The 18199-nt window shown below is 39.9% G+C and overlaps 1 protein-coding gene across 1 annotated transcript in view; it reads right to left on the bottom strand.

The window, feature by feature from the left end:
- Positions 1–17382, bottom strand: part of GNPTAB (N-acetylglucosamine-1-phosphate transferase subunits alpha and beta) — a 66739-nt gene extending 49357 nt beyond the window's left edge. Inside the window, exons 1-2 of the mRNA XM_034644297.1 lie at positions 17344–17382; positions 3824–3909 (exon numbers count right to left, since the gene is read on the bottom strand). Coding sequence (XP_034500188.1) covers positions 3824–3909; positions 17344–17367 — 110 coding nt within the window. The 5' untranslated portion in view covers positions 17368–17382. The remainder of the gene's footprint in view (positions 1–3823; positions 3910–17343) is intronic.
- Between the last annotated feature and the right edge of the window lie 817 nt (positions 17383–18199).

Consider the following 18199-nt stretch of genomic DNA (forward strand, 5'->3'; position numbering starts at 1 on the left):
TTCAGAAAAAGAACAAGAATGTTTGATTAAAACTGCTGACCTCCAAATCTGGATTTCTAAAGCTACTTTTCCTTCTACAGTTCCGAAGCTCCTTCGGGCAGGGATTTCTGCAAGCGTGCACCGTCAGCACGGCACAGCGGAAGGCACAGCAGGTTGAGGAGGTGCTAGATAGATACTTGATTAAGAAAAGGCAATCCATTTTGAGCTTTCCTTAGGAAAACTGGCTATAATGAATATGAAGTAGGAAAACTATGTTTCATTAAAAATCCGTTAACGAATTACTCTCCAAGTACAGTCACTGGACCAGCAGCTTCAGTGTCACCCAGTGAACTTGTTAGGAATGAAAACTCTGTGAGCCCCTCTGAGACATCAAGACTCAGAAACTCTGGGGGTGGGGGGAAAATGCACTTTCTCAAGGCTTCCATGGGATTCTGCAGCACAATAAGGTTTTGAGAACTGCTGTGTTAAAGAAATGGTTCTTACCAACTTTATACTCCAGACCCTTCACACTTAATAATTATTAAGAACCCCAAAAAGCTTTTATTTATAGGTTATAACTATGCACATTTGCCATATTTGAAAATAAAACACGTTAAAAATATTATAATTTTCATTTTAAACAAAAAACTTCTTCACATGTTAACATGAGTAACTTTTTAAAAATAACAATATTTTTTAAAACGACAAAATAATTTAGTGAGAAGAGAGGCATTGTTTGACATTTGACTTAGTAGAAGAGAGCAAGCACCTCAGATCTTCGTGTTCAATCTATTCCCACGTGTTGTTTTGGTTGAACTATATAAAGAAAACCCAGGTTCATCAATATTCAGTTGGAAAGGAGAGTTGTATTTTAATAGTCTTTTCAGGGGGCCCCTTGGGTGGCTCAGTCAGTTAAGCGTCTACCTTTGGCTCAGGTCATGATCCCGGGGTCCTGGGATTAAGCCCCATGTGGGGCTCCCCGCTAAGTGGGGAGCCTGTTTCTCCCTCTCCCTCTGCCCCATCCCCCCAGTCGTGGTTTCTTTTCTCTCAAATAAATAAATAAAATCTTAAAAAAAAAATGATGGTAGCCTTTTCAGGTAATAGGGGGTTTTCATCTCTGATCCTACACCAAAGTAACTGGGAGTTGCTTAAAAATTAGTTGGAGTGTGGAATATAAAGCCCCATTAATGAACTTTTCGTGCTTTTCCACTGAAATCCATTGGTCCTTCTTGCACTTTGGCTTTTTTACCCCCGCAAGATTCTGTAACATCTGTAACAATGATCCTGGAACAATGCATTGGTTATCTGGAAAATAATAGCTTACTGAGTTAATGCAGCTCTGCCAAATGGTGCCACATGTCTTTCACTTTCTTATATAATATTAACGAATGTGATTTTTTGGACAAAGCCACAGATCTAAACAGAGAAGTCTTTAGGTACTGTGGAGCTGTTAAGCCCACAGTTGATAGAAACAAGGTTTCCCAAACTCTTATTTTCACCTGAATGCTCAAATTTTATCACTGGCAATGAATACTATTATCTTTTTTCCCTTCAAGAAATAGAATTGCTTTGTTTGCTGTCAAGAAACATCTGCCAAATGACCAAGTCTGAGTAATAATACTGTCATCTGTCCTTTCAAGTTATGACAATGTTGTTCCATGAAACGGAAGGGCTAATCTAGGTTGCAACTCAAACAATTACCCAGGGCTTTTCCTCAAGACAATCACCATACAGGCAGGTGTATTTCATAGCACAGAACATTAAAAAGATGTATGGTCAAAGGGTCAAGATATAATCAAATTAATAATTTTTACTGCTTCATCATGAACATTTTTAAGTGAAAACTAGCTTTTATCTTACCCCTGCAAATATGGGGTAGTGAAGAATATAATGACTCATGCTAAGGTGTGGCAGTTTTACCCATGTTTTTACACCATCAATGCAAATGTCAACACAGTAAAAAAGGCAAATAACACCTTAGTATTGTTATAAAAAATAGTTTTGATTTCATAGATCCCTAAAGTCTTTGAAAACTGTTTTTAAGAGATCCTAAGAGGGTTGCCTGGGTGGCTCCAATGGTTAAGCATCTGCCTTCGGCTCAGGTCATGATCTCCAGGTCCTGGGGTCAAGCCCTGTGTCAGACTCCCTACTCAGTGGGGAGTCTGCTTCTCCCTCTCCCTCTGCCTCTCCCCCCTCCCCCGCCATGCTCTCTCTCTCAAGTGAATACATAAAATCTTTAAAAAAAAAAAGAGAGAGAGAGAGAGAGAGAGATCCTAAGAGGAAAGCCTAGAGTTTCCCCACTACACGAATTATTTGCTTACATGCTATTCTCCCTACTAGACTACACGATTCTTTACCACAGAGTTGTATCTCAGTGTCTAAAACAGATAAAGACTCAAAGATTCATTCTTTGTTGAAGAAGCAAAGTCAGGGATGTCATTCACACATAAGGCACGAAGCAAAGAGTAAAGCCTTACGTCAAAGAATCCCTTAGCCCTTCCTCCCCAAGATGTTCATGACTGTTACAGTGCATACATCCAATTAGCAAAGTAATTTAAAAAACTGCTTATTTGATAGAAACCACATAGGCACTCATAAAAAGTGAACAGAGGGACAAGGAAGTGCTTCTAAGCAGGGAGCAAGGGCTCCAGAGCACTTGGTGATGTAGTCGAGAGGTTCTCAGGAAACTGTCAAGGTGTGCCAACTGACACCAACTGTAGTTACTTGTAGTTTCATTATGTTTTCTGGTTCAGTGAGAGAAGAGGCAAAGATTTATGAGAACTATCCTCAGGGGTAAATAGGATTAAGGGAGAGTTTTGGTTATGGCCTCTGACATTCAGACTTTTGTGGGGTTAACTACCCTTGTTAGCTGCCCCACATTTGTTCTGGTCACCTGCTGCTCCGTGCCCTGTAATGATTCACTGTGCACTGTTACAATGGAAAAGAGTCAAAAAATACTGCATAAAATGAAAAAATAAAAAAGGTGAGAACTCCATTTATTTTTTAAAGTTAGAATGATGATTACCAGAAGAATCTAAAACAAAAACTCATTAATAATGCTTCCTCTTGATGAGGGGAAATTCAAAATGGTACAGATAGAGGCATAATTTTTTATTTTTTCTGAATAATTTGAACTGTTTTCAACCACAGACATAAACTGCTTTTATGATATAAAAAAATATATTAATTTTATAGACAAAAATAGAGACTGCAGTTCATTTTAGCTGCAGGAAGAAAAGGAGGATGTGGGAAAAGATTGATTCCACTCTGAGGTCCATCTGATGAGGGGGGAAAAATCTCCAAGGAAGAGAAAGGTTGAAGGTAGCATCCCAGAGTGGCTGCACCAAGAAGTTCGGCCTTAAAGAGAAAAAGACCCCACCTGTGAGGTTGTTTGCTCCTCCTCACAGTGAGGCAGCAAGATGTGGTGACCACAGGGGTGGGTGGGGGGTCAGTCTGGTGGCTTCTATGGGACTGGCCCTGGTTAACAGAGTGATGTCAACAGAAGAATATGGGCCAGGGCTTAGAAAACAATACTGGCCAGGTAGCCACCCAGGTTCGTCATCCTACAGGGGGATGGAATTACCTTTACCTCACACAACTGGGGCACTGAGAAAATGAGATCATGTGACTCTGCAAGGCAGGATTACTCTTTGGGAATCAGATTTTTCCATCATACAATGTGAGGAGGGACTACAGATTCCTTCAGATAGGAGTGGTCTTGAATACGTAAACCTTATCTACACTTGGAAAAATCCCTTCAGCTTCAACTGTTACATCAAGGGTGATCTCATGAGTCATCATTTAAGTCCAAATAAGCTACTCTCCAAAACTGATCTCTTCTTACCGATTCTGAAAGGACTTTCCAGCAATATTATCTCTGTAGGAATCAAACAAAACGTGGTATTGATCCCGGCTCCATTCCAGAACCACCTAGGAAAAAAAGAAAAAAAAAAAAAGGAAAAAAACGTTTACCCTGTGTCAAATACTAAGGGTATAGAACTTTAATTTCATTTTTTAAATTTCATTAAGAATCACTAAAGGAACAGGAAAAGAAATCAAAATTCATCCATTCACCCAGTGCCTACCATATATATACCCAACACTGTGCTCAGTCCAGATAAAAAAAAACAACAACAGGATATACAAATAAAAGCTATAGTTACTGGCCTGTGGATGGAGGGGAAGCAAAGAGATTTAAAAGGAAGCAATGAGAATTAGGTCTTAGAGAATGAGTTCACAAGGTAGGGAACCACAAGGACATGTTCAAAGGCTGAGAAGCAGCAAGGGTGAGTGGTTTCAGGGCAACAGTACAGTTGGCTTTGGTGGGAGCACAGCTAGAAAGTGGAGAGAATGGGGCTGGGAAGGGAAGCTGGGTCTTGACTGTTGTGCCCTGTGTACCATGGGAAGCAGAGGCACTAAAGGATTTTCAGGCAGCTACATGATCCATCCAAAAGGTGGGAGACTCTCCTCACAGCATAGAACAAAGCTTTAACAGAAGAGACTGATAAGATACGAGGGTGATGGCCTTACTGTCTATGAAGTTTCAGGTGATGACCTCGCTAAATATTTCAGGAGAGAATGGAAAGCTTCAGACAGGAGCTCCCTCATGTCTGCACCCCAAATCTATAAACCCACCCACACATGTGCCCCATTTTCTTCTTCACTCCCTTCACCATAGAGGAAGTGTCCTTCTTCCTTGCAAACACCCCCTCTCTGTCCACTTGCTCTGGATCTCATCAACTTGGTCTACTTGCTCCGGATCTCATCAACTTGTCTCAAGACCTTGTCTGTTCTCTCTTTCCTCTCAATAGGATTATTTCCATCAGCCTATTCCAGTAATCTCAGGAAACCCTTCCTTCAAACCACGCCCTCTGCCAGTTGTTCCCTCCATTCCAAATTCTCCCTTTCAAGGGCAAGCATCTTTAGAGGGTACTCTTCTACGCTCTATTTACCCTTCAGCCACTCCAATACCACTTCTGCCCTTACCACATCAGTGGTCTTACCAAGGCCTCCATGCTGTGGAATCCAGTAACATTTTCCCCATCTCTATCTTACTCAACTGATAGCAGCTACCCAGTTCCTCCTCACTGAACCACTTTCCTAGCTTTCCTCCCATCACTCTGGTAACTCCTTTTCAGTCTGCTTTGACAGGTCATCTTCTTCTATCTGACCTTTAAATATGTCCTTTCATTCCATTCCTCTTCCTGGAATGCCCTCCTTCCTGCCAAGGCTGCTTTTAGCTTCCTACTGTGCAATCCCTAGGATGTGTGGCACTGCTACATTCAGATGACCATGGGAGCCCCCATTATTTAGGTTTCATTCCAGCCAGCAGAAAGGAGAGATAGGGAATGATATGCCCCTCCATTAAGGAAACTTCTTGGAAGGGGCACCTACCACTTCTGTTTTTGCTGGCCAGAATGCAGTCACATGATGACATGTGGCTACAGGGGAGCTGTGTGGACCCATGTGTCCAGCTTTAACTGCTCATTTATTTACACGGTATTCAGGTTTTCAATATCTGACCTCTGCCTATCTTGACAATCTTACTTCATTGGGATGCTTCATAAACACCACAAATCCAACTAATAATCCTCCCATCACTCAATGTACTGATTAAAAAACTGAGGGTCTAATATACCTTGTACTGGATTTACAAAGAGAAACAAGGTAAGTTCCCTGACTTGAAGGAACTATATAGCCAAGGATTAATAGAGAAGTTTATTGCCAGCTACAACTGCACTGAGGAAAGAGCACCTCTTTCTAGGAAGACACTTAAAGACTTCCCTGAAGAAGCAATGTTAACAGTCTTAAAGAATGAACAGGAGTCTGGTGGCAGTAAAGTTGGGGTACAGAGGGTGTGTTAGAGGGATCTGCTACCAGACTGGATGAGGGAGTGAAGAAGGGAAGACAAGCAAGGTGATTGCTAGGTTTCCAGTATTTCTAGTATGAGTGACTGAAGAGACAGTGGGGCCACTGAATGACATAGGAGGAACAGGTGTAGTAGGGATGAGCACTGGTGAGATTCCCATTTTAGTCATGGTAGATCTGAGGCTGTATATGCATACGACTCACCTCTCCAACTGGACTGGAAATTCCAAAAGGAGGGGGAATGAGCTCTACAATAGTATCACACATAACACCAAACCCAATGGCAAGCATATAGCTATAAAATACTATTGCTGCTAAATACAGAATATATATTTTTAATAACATAATTGTATTGATTTGGATCAACTGAGCTCAAACAGAAGTGATTCTCCGTCAATATCCCTATGTAACTGCAAAAGGACAACTAGTACATTATTTTTATAAAACAAGCCACAAAAAATAAAGCTCAATATCATTGTTCTTGGCTCGTAGTGCTACCCAGAAAATGGGAAGATAATATCAGAGAGGGCATACTTCACAAATAGCTGAGAAATGCTGACATACTGTATGTTGACACAACGTGCCTTCCTTCATCAGATAAATTAATCTCACCATCTCCGAATCACTTTGCTGTATTAAAAAGAACAGCAGCAGCAAAGGGTCTTTATCTATCACATTTAGGAATGTTCTCCTCTCCTATCCGGCGAGAGTTCTGCATACTTCAGGGAAGGTAGTAGGAATGCAGTTTCATCCCAGCTCTGTCACTTTTATGAGACCTTATGCAAGTTCTCTTTTTAGGCTGTTTCTCCATCTGTTTTACATTTTATGAAGGGGGTATGACCAAATTGTCCTTGAAATCCCTTCCAGCCCTAAGAGTGTATGACAGAAGGAGGTACAGGGATGTGCGGCTGGCACCATGACTGGCACGGTTTCTTCCCTGCACCCACATGTCAACTCCATTGGGACACCATGTCTCTTCTCTTCCTGTCTTCAGCCTCCTAGGGATCTCTTATCCCTGGTCCTAACCCATCATCACTGAAACATGATCCTCTTCTGTCATAACCATTTCCCTTTTCTGCTTACTCCCAACTGTCAACTACACCCTATTATGGAAATCTTGCCAAACTCTTTAAGTAAATGAGTTACATATGCTATACCATGGATCAAAAAGGAACCTTGTAAATCAAATAAAAAATCATCTGAGCACTGGTGTCAGGCCATTTTCTTACACTATCAAGGATAGTATAGAAAAGAGTAGAAATTTGAATGGGCAATTATGAAATTATTTATTCTGGGGTAAACTATACATATAAACACCTTTCAAACAACAACGAAGCCAAAATAGAACTAAGCTTGCAATTAGATCTTGTTTTCAGTCATTATTAGCAATAAACAAAAGACCAGAGGAGAAGGTTAGAGAAACACTAACTACTATAAAATCAAGTCTCTTTTCATCCACAAAGCCTTTCCATATTCTTCAGCCTGACCTGAACATTTCCTCCTCAGAACTTTAACTTTCATCTCTACTGCTTATTTGGAAATCAACTACTCATGGCCGTCTAACATCTCTTGCCTTGCATCCCTTAGTTTTCTTTTTTTTTTTTTTTAAGATTTTATTTATTGGACAGAGAGAGACACAGCAAGAGAGGGAACACAAGCAGAGGGAGAGGGAGAAGCAGGCTTCTCGCTGAGCAGGAAGCCCACGCGGGGCTCCATCCCAGGACCCTGGGGTCATGACCTGAGCCAAAGGCAGACGCTTAACGACTGAACCACCCAGGCGCCCCTCTCCCTTAGTTTTTTTAATCATTATTTACCTTCCCCCTCATGGAAGCATCTTGTCAGACCAATTAAGTTATAAACTGCTTGTGGGTATAGAACTACTTCCAATTCTACTTATCATCAACTCATACCCAGCACGATTCATTATATACCATCTTCTTGTTCATAAATATTATCTGGTTACGGCAGGAGTAGCTTAAGACTAGATTTGGGGTGGGGGTCTCCTGGGTGGCTCAGCTGGTTAAGCATCTTGCCTTTGGCTTAGGTCATGATCCCAGGGTACTGGAATCGAGCCTGCATCCTCTGGGCTCCCTTGCTCAGCAGGGAATCTGCCTCTCCCTTTCCCTCTGCCCCTCTCCCTGTTCATGCATGCACTTTGTCTCTCTCCTCCAAATAAATAAACAAAATCTTAAAAAAAGACTGGGTTTGGGGACTTGGGACACGGGACACCTCCAGGGGGAGAACCTCCCAATTCTTCTATTTAGTAGCTGTGTAACCATGGGTACTAATTTCCTCAACTATGAACTAAGTACAAAATGTATTTCATCAGTCTGTTGTGTTGCTGCAGTAGGACAGTGATTCTCGCTTGACATGCATAAATAAAAGGTCTGAGGAAGGTACCAGGCATGTTAGAAGTCGGGTACACAAAGCATATCTTCCTGAACCATCATTTATAATGGAAAGACATTTAAAATATTATATTGATAGTAATGCAAAATTTTTATGGAGAAAAACAGAAAACTGACGTGATTTTTAAAGACACAACGCTGGCCTTTAAAAGATTTCCTACTTGCCATTTTGTGCTCTCCCTCACCCCCTTCACACACACACCTCTCTACACTATTCTCTCTACTTTTTTCTGCCATTAAAAGTAGTTTGTCGGTAAAATTTAAGACACAATGAACTAAAATACTATTTATTAAAATACTGTATGAACTCTGAAATACCACATGAGCAATGTATTATTAATAAAGAATTGTAAAAATCATCTAGGGACGCCTGGGTGGCTCAGTCGGTTAAGCATCTGCCTTCAGCTCAGGTCATGATCCCAGGCACCTTGCTCAGCAGGAAGAGTGTGTCTCCTTCTGCTTGTGCTCACGCTCTCTCTCTCTCTCTCTGACAAATAAGTATAAATTATCTAAAGGTAGTTTATTCTACTAGCTTAAAATATTTATCACTTTTAAGACTCCATTTTAATAATCATGGCATTCAAAGTACTCAAGATCAATTGTCAGTCATTTTTCACAAATTGCAGCCAGTCAGTCTTAATGTGTTGATCACAGAGAAGGGGCACGTTCCCACATTCACCAAGCACCACCATGCCAGGTGCTCCTCTCCTCCCCACTGAATCCCTGTGACAAGGTACTAGCTGTGAGGCAGGCATTTCACTGGGTCATTTCCCAAAAGAAGCCTCAGGTCACACAGCCCTGTGTAATGGGGCTGAGATGTGAATCAAACTAACTCCAGAGCCCTTGTTCCTGTTTAGCTTCGCCCAGGCTCTCTCAGCCTCAGCAGGCTGTGTCCCCCAATGCTTACTTACCCAGAGCTAGCTTTGTCAACCATACATTTATAAATGTAGTCATTCAACCAATTCCGAAACTGGTTATGTTTATCATTCTTAATTCAACGACCCAGATGTTTTCCTAGCGTGTTTATAAATGACCACAGTCCATAATAAATTTGTTTTGCCCCCAGTATTTAGTCCTTTAACTGGCTTGTGCACACAAATACTAAAATTTTTGAACGATAATCTTTTTAAAGTTATAAAACCGGTAGGTGCCTTGGTTGAAGATTTTTATAATGCTAGAGCAAGTTCAATGCATGCCTGTAGAAGAATAATAGTTATTGAGACAGAAGCTTTATAATCCTTTTATAAGAAGAATTCCCCAGTTAAGGAAAAGAGGAAGGTAATTATCCAGAAGAGAACTGGTAAACTGTGCAATGATCTTAAGATTTACAATCAGAAGACATGAGTTGCAATCCGACACTGATCAATAAATGATCTAGGGCATTTGCCTATTCTCAATTTCTTCTCTTGTAGACTGAAGGTATGAATGCCACCTATTTCACACGATTGTTCTGATGAGTAAATGAGATGTGCAAATCATACAGGGCTGTACAATACTTCCATGCAAGCTGTTCACATGTTCATCCTGCAATATATTTACCTGTTTAAATATCTGTCTAAACCTCTGTGAGCAACTCAAAGCCAAGAACTTGATCTCTTTTTAATTTTTATTCCCAAACCTTGCACAGTCCCTAGCACAAAACCAATAAACATTCTAGAATGAATAAATATGGCTACTAGTTTTACAATGCAAACATTTTGGAACAGCTTACACAACATGGTTTCCCTCCAGGACTTTCTGCTTTCCGATTCATTCCAGGATACTCAAGGTAAAAGCTAAAGGCCAGAGTTAATAAACAGACAATGGCAGGCTAGGCACACAAGGGTATAAAACTCTCTGGAAAAGCAAACGTCCCTTTCTCAATTTTTCAAGCGTAGAAATGTGACATGCAGGATACCTGGGTGGCTCAGTTGGTTAAGTGACTGACTCCATCTCAGCTCAGGTCTTGATCTCAAGGTTGTGAGTTCAAGCCCCCATGGTGGGCTCCACACTAAGCGTGGAGCTTACTTAAAAAAAAAAAAATCAGGGGGTGCCTGGGTGGCACAGCGGTTAAGCGTCTGCCTTCGGCTCAGGGCGTGATCCCGGCGTTATGGGATCGAGCCCCACATCAGGCTCCTCCGCTATGAGGCTGCTTCTTCCTCTCCCACTCCCCCTGCTTGTGTTCCCTCTCTCGCTGGCTGTCTCTATCTCTGTCGAATAAATAAATAAAATCTTTAAAAAAAAATAAAAGATTCTACCTTTAAAAAAAAAAAATCAGGGGCGCCTGGGTGGCACAGCAGTTAGGCATCTGCCTTCGGCTCAGGGCGTGATCCCGGCGTTATGGGATCGAGCCCCACATCAGGCTCCTCCGCTATGAGGCTGCTTCTTCCTCTCCCACTCCCCCTGCTTGTGTTCCCTCTCTCGCTGGCTGTCTCTATCTCTGTCGAATAAATAAATAAAATCTTTAAAAAAAAATAAAAGATTCTACCTTTAAAAAAAAAAAATCAGGGNGGAAAAAAAATTAGATTAAAAAAAAAAAAGAAATGCGACATGAGTACCCTGTACTGTTTTACAGGGTACTGTAAAACTTAAGATGTTGGGGCTCTCCAGCCTCAAGCAGTAAGAACCCTAAGTAGCAATGACAGAGCTTTTCACACACTGATAATGATATTTGAAGTTTATAATATTCCAAAAAAAAAGTTTAAAATATTCCTAGATTACAACATGTTCTTCACACTTTCTGAAAACAAAATTTATTTTTCATCAAGAGGCATTACAAGAGAGACCAAGATATCTTTAAGATTCTACTCTAAGCATTACCTTTTCTACTAACTCTCCTCTTCCTTGATACCAATCAGGAAGTCAATCTGCTCATTACCACCGGGCTGCTCTGACAAAATATCACAGACTGGGTAGCTTGTAAACAACAGAAATGTATTTCTCACAATTCTGGAAACTGGAAAGACTAAGATCAAGGCACCAGCAGACTGGGTGTCTGCTGAGAGCCTACTTTCCGGTTCAGACTGCCTTCTTCTGTCACCTTACATGGCAGGAGGGGTGAGGAAGCTCTCTGGGTCTCTTTATAAGAGCATTTTTTCCACCCTCACCACCTAATCCCCCCGCCAAAGGCCCCACCTGCTAACACTATCACGTTGGAGATAAGGTTTCAACATAAAAATTTTGAGAGGACACAACCATTCCGTTTACATGTTCCAATGCAAAGTGACTAAAATAAAAGATCAACCCATTTCTTATTAGGAGTTGAATGGTTATTAAAACTGGGTGATTTCCCCCATTTCACATAAAGGAAATGATCCAAACCCAAGATGCATGACCACTATTTACTCAAACATTAATTAAACTCAAAAACACTTTTCTAGACCATTTCTACTTTCTTTGAATCCTTCACAGAATTAGACACACATCATGTATTTGTTGAACATTTTAAGGAGCACAAAATGGTAATCAGGCCTCTGTCCTCAAGGAGCTAACACCCCTGTTAAGGACTACTTACTAGCATAAAATGATTAAGGAATATTTACTGTTCAGCTTTTAAATGAGTACAGATTGAAACAGAATACTGACAGGAAAAATAATAATCAAGAATGGGGTTAATCATGACAGCTTAACAAAATCTCTCTCCTTTTCCCAGGACAGAAAACTGAGATTTTTGAGGAAATAAGGAGGAGAGAGGGGGAGGACTGTTTGCCATAGGGATGGAGGTGTGGGAGCAAAATAATGAAGGAAATCATATTAAAAAGTGGAATTAAGGGGGCACCTAGGTGGCACAGCGGTTAAGCGTCTGCCTTTGGCTCAGGGTGTGATCCCGGCGTTGTGGGATCAAGCCCCACATCAGGCTCCTCCGGTATGAGCCTGCTTCTTCCTCTCCCACTCCCCCTGCTTGTGTTCCCTCTCTCGCTGGCTGTCTCTATCTCTGTCAAATAAATAAATAAAATCTTAAAAAAAAAAAAGTGGAATTAAAAACATTAAACTTTTGACAGTTCATTGTAAAAAAATTATATTTAAAGGGGGAAAAAAACCCCTCCTGCAACCACACTTAAATAAAAAGAAAAGTATAAAAAAAACCTATCAAAGATATTTTCAAAATGTATTCAAATGGACTTTCTGGGTATACGCAGATTTAACTTGTTTTACTGGTCAGAGTTTATAGAATCACAGAATTGTATAGGATGGACTTTAAACCCAGTGCTCTACTCTGCAAGCCAATGTCTGAGTCTCTGCTGTAATGTCCTGGCAAACAGTTACTCTCTACCTATGAGTTAGACCTGCACTGTCTAAAATGGTATACACTAGGCACATAAGGTTATCTAAATTAAGACTAAATAAAATTAAATAAAAAGCTCAGTACCTTAGTCACACCAGCCACATTTCAAGCCCTCATAGGCTTAGTGGCTACTGTACGGGACAGCTCAGAATTACAGGATACTTTCATCACTGTACAAACTTCCACTGGACAGTGTTGTGGTTACTCAATCCTTAAAGTTAAGCAAGAGTCACACAAGGAAGCCCCAGTTTTGTGATTTTAGACAAGTCACTTAAACCTAATGCCCACTGTAAAATTTAAGTAAATACTTTATCCTACAAGGGGTTGTTACAAAAAACAAGTGATATATATACTGACAACTACAAAGTACAATAGAAAATATAAGATATTAAGACTATGAAAACACACTGAACTTATTTAGCCCCTCAAGGGGCTCACAGTCTGCTGGGGAAACAAATATGAGACAAATAATTACAATATTATCATGTGAAAAATGTAACTGTAATATGAATGAAAATGTAGTTGAACCTGCTAAATATTTCCATTATAACTATTAAACCAGGAACCAAAACTAGTCAAATTAAGATTTCTTTTTTTTTACTTTATTTTGGCAAAATTTAATTAAACAAAAATTTAATTTAAATAAAAAAGTTTAGTGAAATGAGATAAAGTTTTACAAAATATCTGCTTGTGACACTGCACTCACTTCCATCAACAAACAAATTTTATCTCATACTATTTGCTAGTTAAAAACTTTTTTTAGGGGCGCCTGGGTGGCGCAGTCGTTGGGCGTCTGCCTTCAGCTCAGGGCGTGATCCCGGCATTGAGGGATCGAGCCCCACATTGGGCTCCTCCGCTGGAGGCCTGCTTCTTCCTCTCCCACTCCCCCTGCTTGTGTTCTCTCTCGCTGGCCGTCTGTCTCTGTCAAATAAATAAATAAAATCTTAAAAAAAAAAAACAACAACATTTTTTTAAAACACACCAAGAAAAGATCCCTTTTTATGAGTTGCAAGTGCATAAAAATCATAAATTAGTTGAAAAGTATGTTACAGATTTTTAAATAGCTGCAAGGCCATTTTAAAAAATCACCCCTTTCCTGAAAGGCAATTAGCATTATGTATCAAAGGACCAAACAAAATACCTTTTGTTCTGGCTAACTCTACTTCTAGATATATACATGCCAAGGAAATGATCACAGATGTAACCCAAGACCTGCATAAATACGATAATAGCCATTATTACTTATAAAAATAAAACCTGAAAATAGTATCTAATAATTAAACAATAGGTGATCAGGAAAACAGATTACAGTCAAACGAAGTATTATGAAGCTATTAAAAAAAAATCTTATTTTCAGGGCACCTGGGTGGCTCAGTCGGTTAAGCGTCTTTCTTCAGCTCAGGCATCGATCCCAGGGTCCTGGGGATTAAGCCCCATATCAGGCTCCTTGCTCAGCAGGCAGCCTACTTCTCCCCTCCCTTTGCCTGCTGCTTCCCGTGCCTGTGCTCTCTCTCTTTGTCCAATAAATAAGTAAGATCTTTAAAAAAAAATCTTATTTTCAAATAATTATTAAAAATTAGTAACTTGATTCAGTCACTTAACAAGTACTACGTGGTACCATTCTAGACTCTGAGGACATAGCAATGGCCAAAACAAAGTATCTTCCTTTGTGGAGCATACAAAATAGTCAAAGGATAAAGTGTTTGATAAAATATTATGTGAAAAAAGCAATAATCAAAACTTATCAGTCTGAAGCAAAATGGCAGAGCAAGCAACTCCAAACTCTCATCCCCCCACCCGCTCCAGAAACACAAAAACAAGCAGAAACTGCCAGAACAAGTAAAGAAATATTATATGAAATGTCCATGATATAAAATATTCAGAATGGGCAAATCTGTACAGACAGAAATTAGAGGTTACCAGGTCCCGAGGGGTGAATGGAGTTATTGCTTAATGGTTACAGAGTTTCTGTTTACGGTGATAAAAAAGTTTTGGAAATAGACAGTGGTAATGGTTGCACAACAATGAAAATGTAATTAATGCCACTGAGTTGCACACTTCAAAATTCTTAAAATGGTAAAATTTATGTTATTTGTGTTTTACAATAACTCAAAAGAGGAGTAAGTCACTACAATACTCCTCCCAAAAGAGTAATAAAGGAACATTATGAACAACTCTAAGACTACAGATCTGACAGCTTAAATGAAATGGACCAATTCCTTGGGAGACACAATCTACCAAAGCTCAAATGAGAAACAGATAACCTGAATAGGTGTATATCTATTAAGAATTTGACTCAATAATTAATTACTTTCCAAACAGAAAGCACCAGCCCCAGGTGGGTTCACTCATGATTTCTACCAAACATCTGAGGAAGAAATAATACAAATTCTCTACAATCTCTTCCAGAAAACAGAATTCCTCATTCATTTTATGAAGAAAGTATTACAAACAATATTCCTCATCAACATAGATGTAGAAGTCCTCAATAAAATGCTATTAAATCAAATCCAACAATGTACACGAGAATCATATACCACAACCAAGTGGGAGATATTCTAGATACGAATTTCTGAATCCTGGTTCAACATTCCAAAATCAGTTAATGTAACCCATCACAGCAATAGGCAAAAAATCAATCAATCAATCAAGCATGTGATTATAATAGGTGCATTAAAAAAGCATCTGACAAAATCCAACACCCATTTCTGATTAAAAAAAAACTGTCAGCAAACTAGGAATACAAAGAAACTTCCTCAACCTAAAAATAATATTTACAAAAAACCTATAGTTAACATTACACTTGATGCTGAGAAACTCTAAGCTTTCCCACTAAGCTCAGAAAAAGGCAAGGATATCGCCTCTCACTACTGCTTTTCAACAACATATTGAAGTCCTAATTAATGTAATAACACCAAAAAAAGGAAATAAAAGGTATATAGATTGGTAAGGAAAAAGTAAAACTATCTCTGTTGACAGATGACATGACTATGGAGAAAATTCCACAGAATCGACCAAAAAAGCAAAAAACAAAACAAAACAAAAAAACAAAACTAAGAAACAATTAGTTGCAGGATACAAGATTGCAGGATACAAGACTGCAGCACACAAAAGAAAGATACGAAAGTCAACTGCTTTCCTATACACCAGCAATGAACTATATGACATTTTGGAAAAAGCATAACTAAATACACAGTTAAAAAAAAAAAAATCAAGGGCACATGGGTGGCTCAGTCAGTTAAGTGTCTGACTCTTAGCTAAGGTCTTTGATCTCAGGGTCATGAGTTCAAGCCCCGCATTGGGCTCCACACTGAGCGTGGAACCTACTTAATAAAAAAATAAAAATACCCCAAATCACTGACTGCCAGTGGGGAGGAAAGCAAGCATGAGGCGTGGCACAGGGCAAGGGTTTTTATGAGGGCAATGAAACTATTCTGTGTGATAGTGTAATGGCAGATACATGATATAACAGTATGCATTTGTCAAATTTCATAGCACTGTATAGCACAAAAAATGAATCCTAATGGTCAATATATTCTTAGTTAATAAAAATGTACCAATATTAGTTCATCAGTTATAAAAATGTACCACACTGATGCAAAACGTTAAAAATAGGGGAAAGTATGCTGGCAGAGAGGAGGTATATGCAAAATCTATGTACTTTCCATGCAATTTTTTCCACAAACTTAAAGTTGCTATAAAATAAAACCTATTAAATTTTTATGATGGTTAATTTTATGTGTCAAACTGACTAAGCCAGGGGAGTGTCCAGATATTTGATCAAACATTATTTTGGGTGTGTCATTGAGGGTGTTTCTGGATAAATTAACATTTGAATAAGCAGACCGGGTAAAGCGTTTGTCCTTCTATTGTGGATGGGTCTCAACACATCAGTTGAAGGCCTAAATAAAATGAAAAGGCTGAGTAAGAGAGAACTGCTTCTGACCTGACTGCCTTGAGCTGGAACATCAGTCTTTCCTCCCTTTGGATTCCAACTGAAACATCAGCTCTTCCTGGCTCTTAAGTCTGCCAATTTTAAGACAGGACTATACGAAGCTTTTCTGAGTTTCAGGCCTTTAGACTTAGATTAGAACTACACCATGGGCTCTCCTAGGTCTCTAGCCTTGTTAATGAAATCTTGGAGACCTGTAAGCCTCCATAATCACGTCAGCCAATTCTATATAATAAATGTATTTCCACACACACACAGATACACATCCTATTGGTTCCGTTTCTCTGAAGAACCCTAATATAATTACATATGTATATCAACTAAACCTATCTACTTTCTATTAAGGTTGAATTTAGAAACTGATCACTGCAGGTGACCTTTCTCTATTTAGATACTAGAACAAAGTATGTCTGCGCTCAACTTCTTGGTGCCAGGCTCTATTCTAGAGGCTGAGGATACAGTGGTGAATAAGACAGAAAGGCTGGATAAGACAGAAATCCTGTTCCCAGAGCTTACATTGTGGTGGAGAGAGAGAAGACATTAAATATGTATACACACACAGATTTTCAGACTAAGTACTATTAAAAAAAGAAGAAAAAGAGGACTATAACAAGGAATGGCCTGATGAAAGAGGCTACTTTAGGTTGGGTGGTGGGGAAAGCCCATCTGAAAAGAAGTTACTGAGCTGAGACCAGTTAAGACAAGAAGGAGCCCATCACATGATGGTCTGGAGACAGCAGTCTCTAGGCTGATGGGACTGATAATGCAAAGCTCCTAAGGCAGAAACAAATTTGATGGCTCAGGGAATACAAAAACAGTGAATACACCAGTTCTAAGTATAAACCTCAGAACCTGGTTTTTTGTGCCTTTACCACTGTCTTGAGAAGAACATGCATAGGCTGGCCCACTGGTCCCAGGAGGATGAAAGACAAGTGTAGCAGAGCCAACCAAATTCCACCCAGATGAGTGAGCTCCCATGTGTCCTGCACATCAAAGAAATAAAGGTCATTTTAAAAAAGATTTTATTTATTTATTTGAAAGAGAGAGAGAGAGCACCAGCAAGGGGAGGGGCAAAGGGAGAGGGAGAAGCTAGTCCAACGCAAGGCTCAATCCCAGGACCCTGGGATCATGACCTGAGCCGAGGCAGACACTGAACTGAGCCACCCAGGTTTCCCAGAATAAATGTAATTTTAAGCCAGGGGATCGACAAATTCTATTCTGTAAAGGCCCCAAAATAGTAATCATCTGAACGGTCTCTAATTTCTTCAGGATGAATCCAAATTCTTTCATATCATTCAACAGCCAAGACCTAAACTGGCTACTACGTGGCTCTCCAGCTTCAATCCCCAGTGTGCTGCAGCCCTTCAGAAACACTTTTGTTCCTGAAAAGTGGTAATGCCTCTCAAACCCATGCCTTTACACCTACGGCATCCTTCCCTATTGAAAAGGGGTGGTGGGGGGGGTTCCCCTTCCTTCCCTTGGGCCATTTATCCTATTGCCTTCAAGATCAAGTTCAAATGTCACTCTTATGTCTGAGAAGCACCCATGCCTAGTTCTTCAACTTAATTTATCACAATGCATTTTGTCTATATGCTTGTTCATCTCCCTGTCTAGAGTAAGCTCCTCAAGAGCAGAAAGAAACCGAACCATCTGTGTGTCTCCAGTAGGCAGCAGAGTACCTGGCCCAGAGCAAGCACCTCTATAAATCTGTCAAATAAACAGCTTCTG

This window comes from Ailuropoda melanoleuca, chromosome 15 (assembly GCF_002007445.2).
Source record: "Ailuropoda melanoleuca isolate Jingjing chromosome 15, ASM200744v2, whole genome shotgun sequence".
Lineage (NCBI taxonomy): Eukaryota > Metazoa > Chordata > Mammalia > Carnivora > Ursidae > Ailuropoda > Ailuropoda melanoleuca.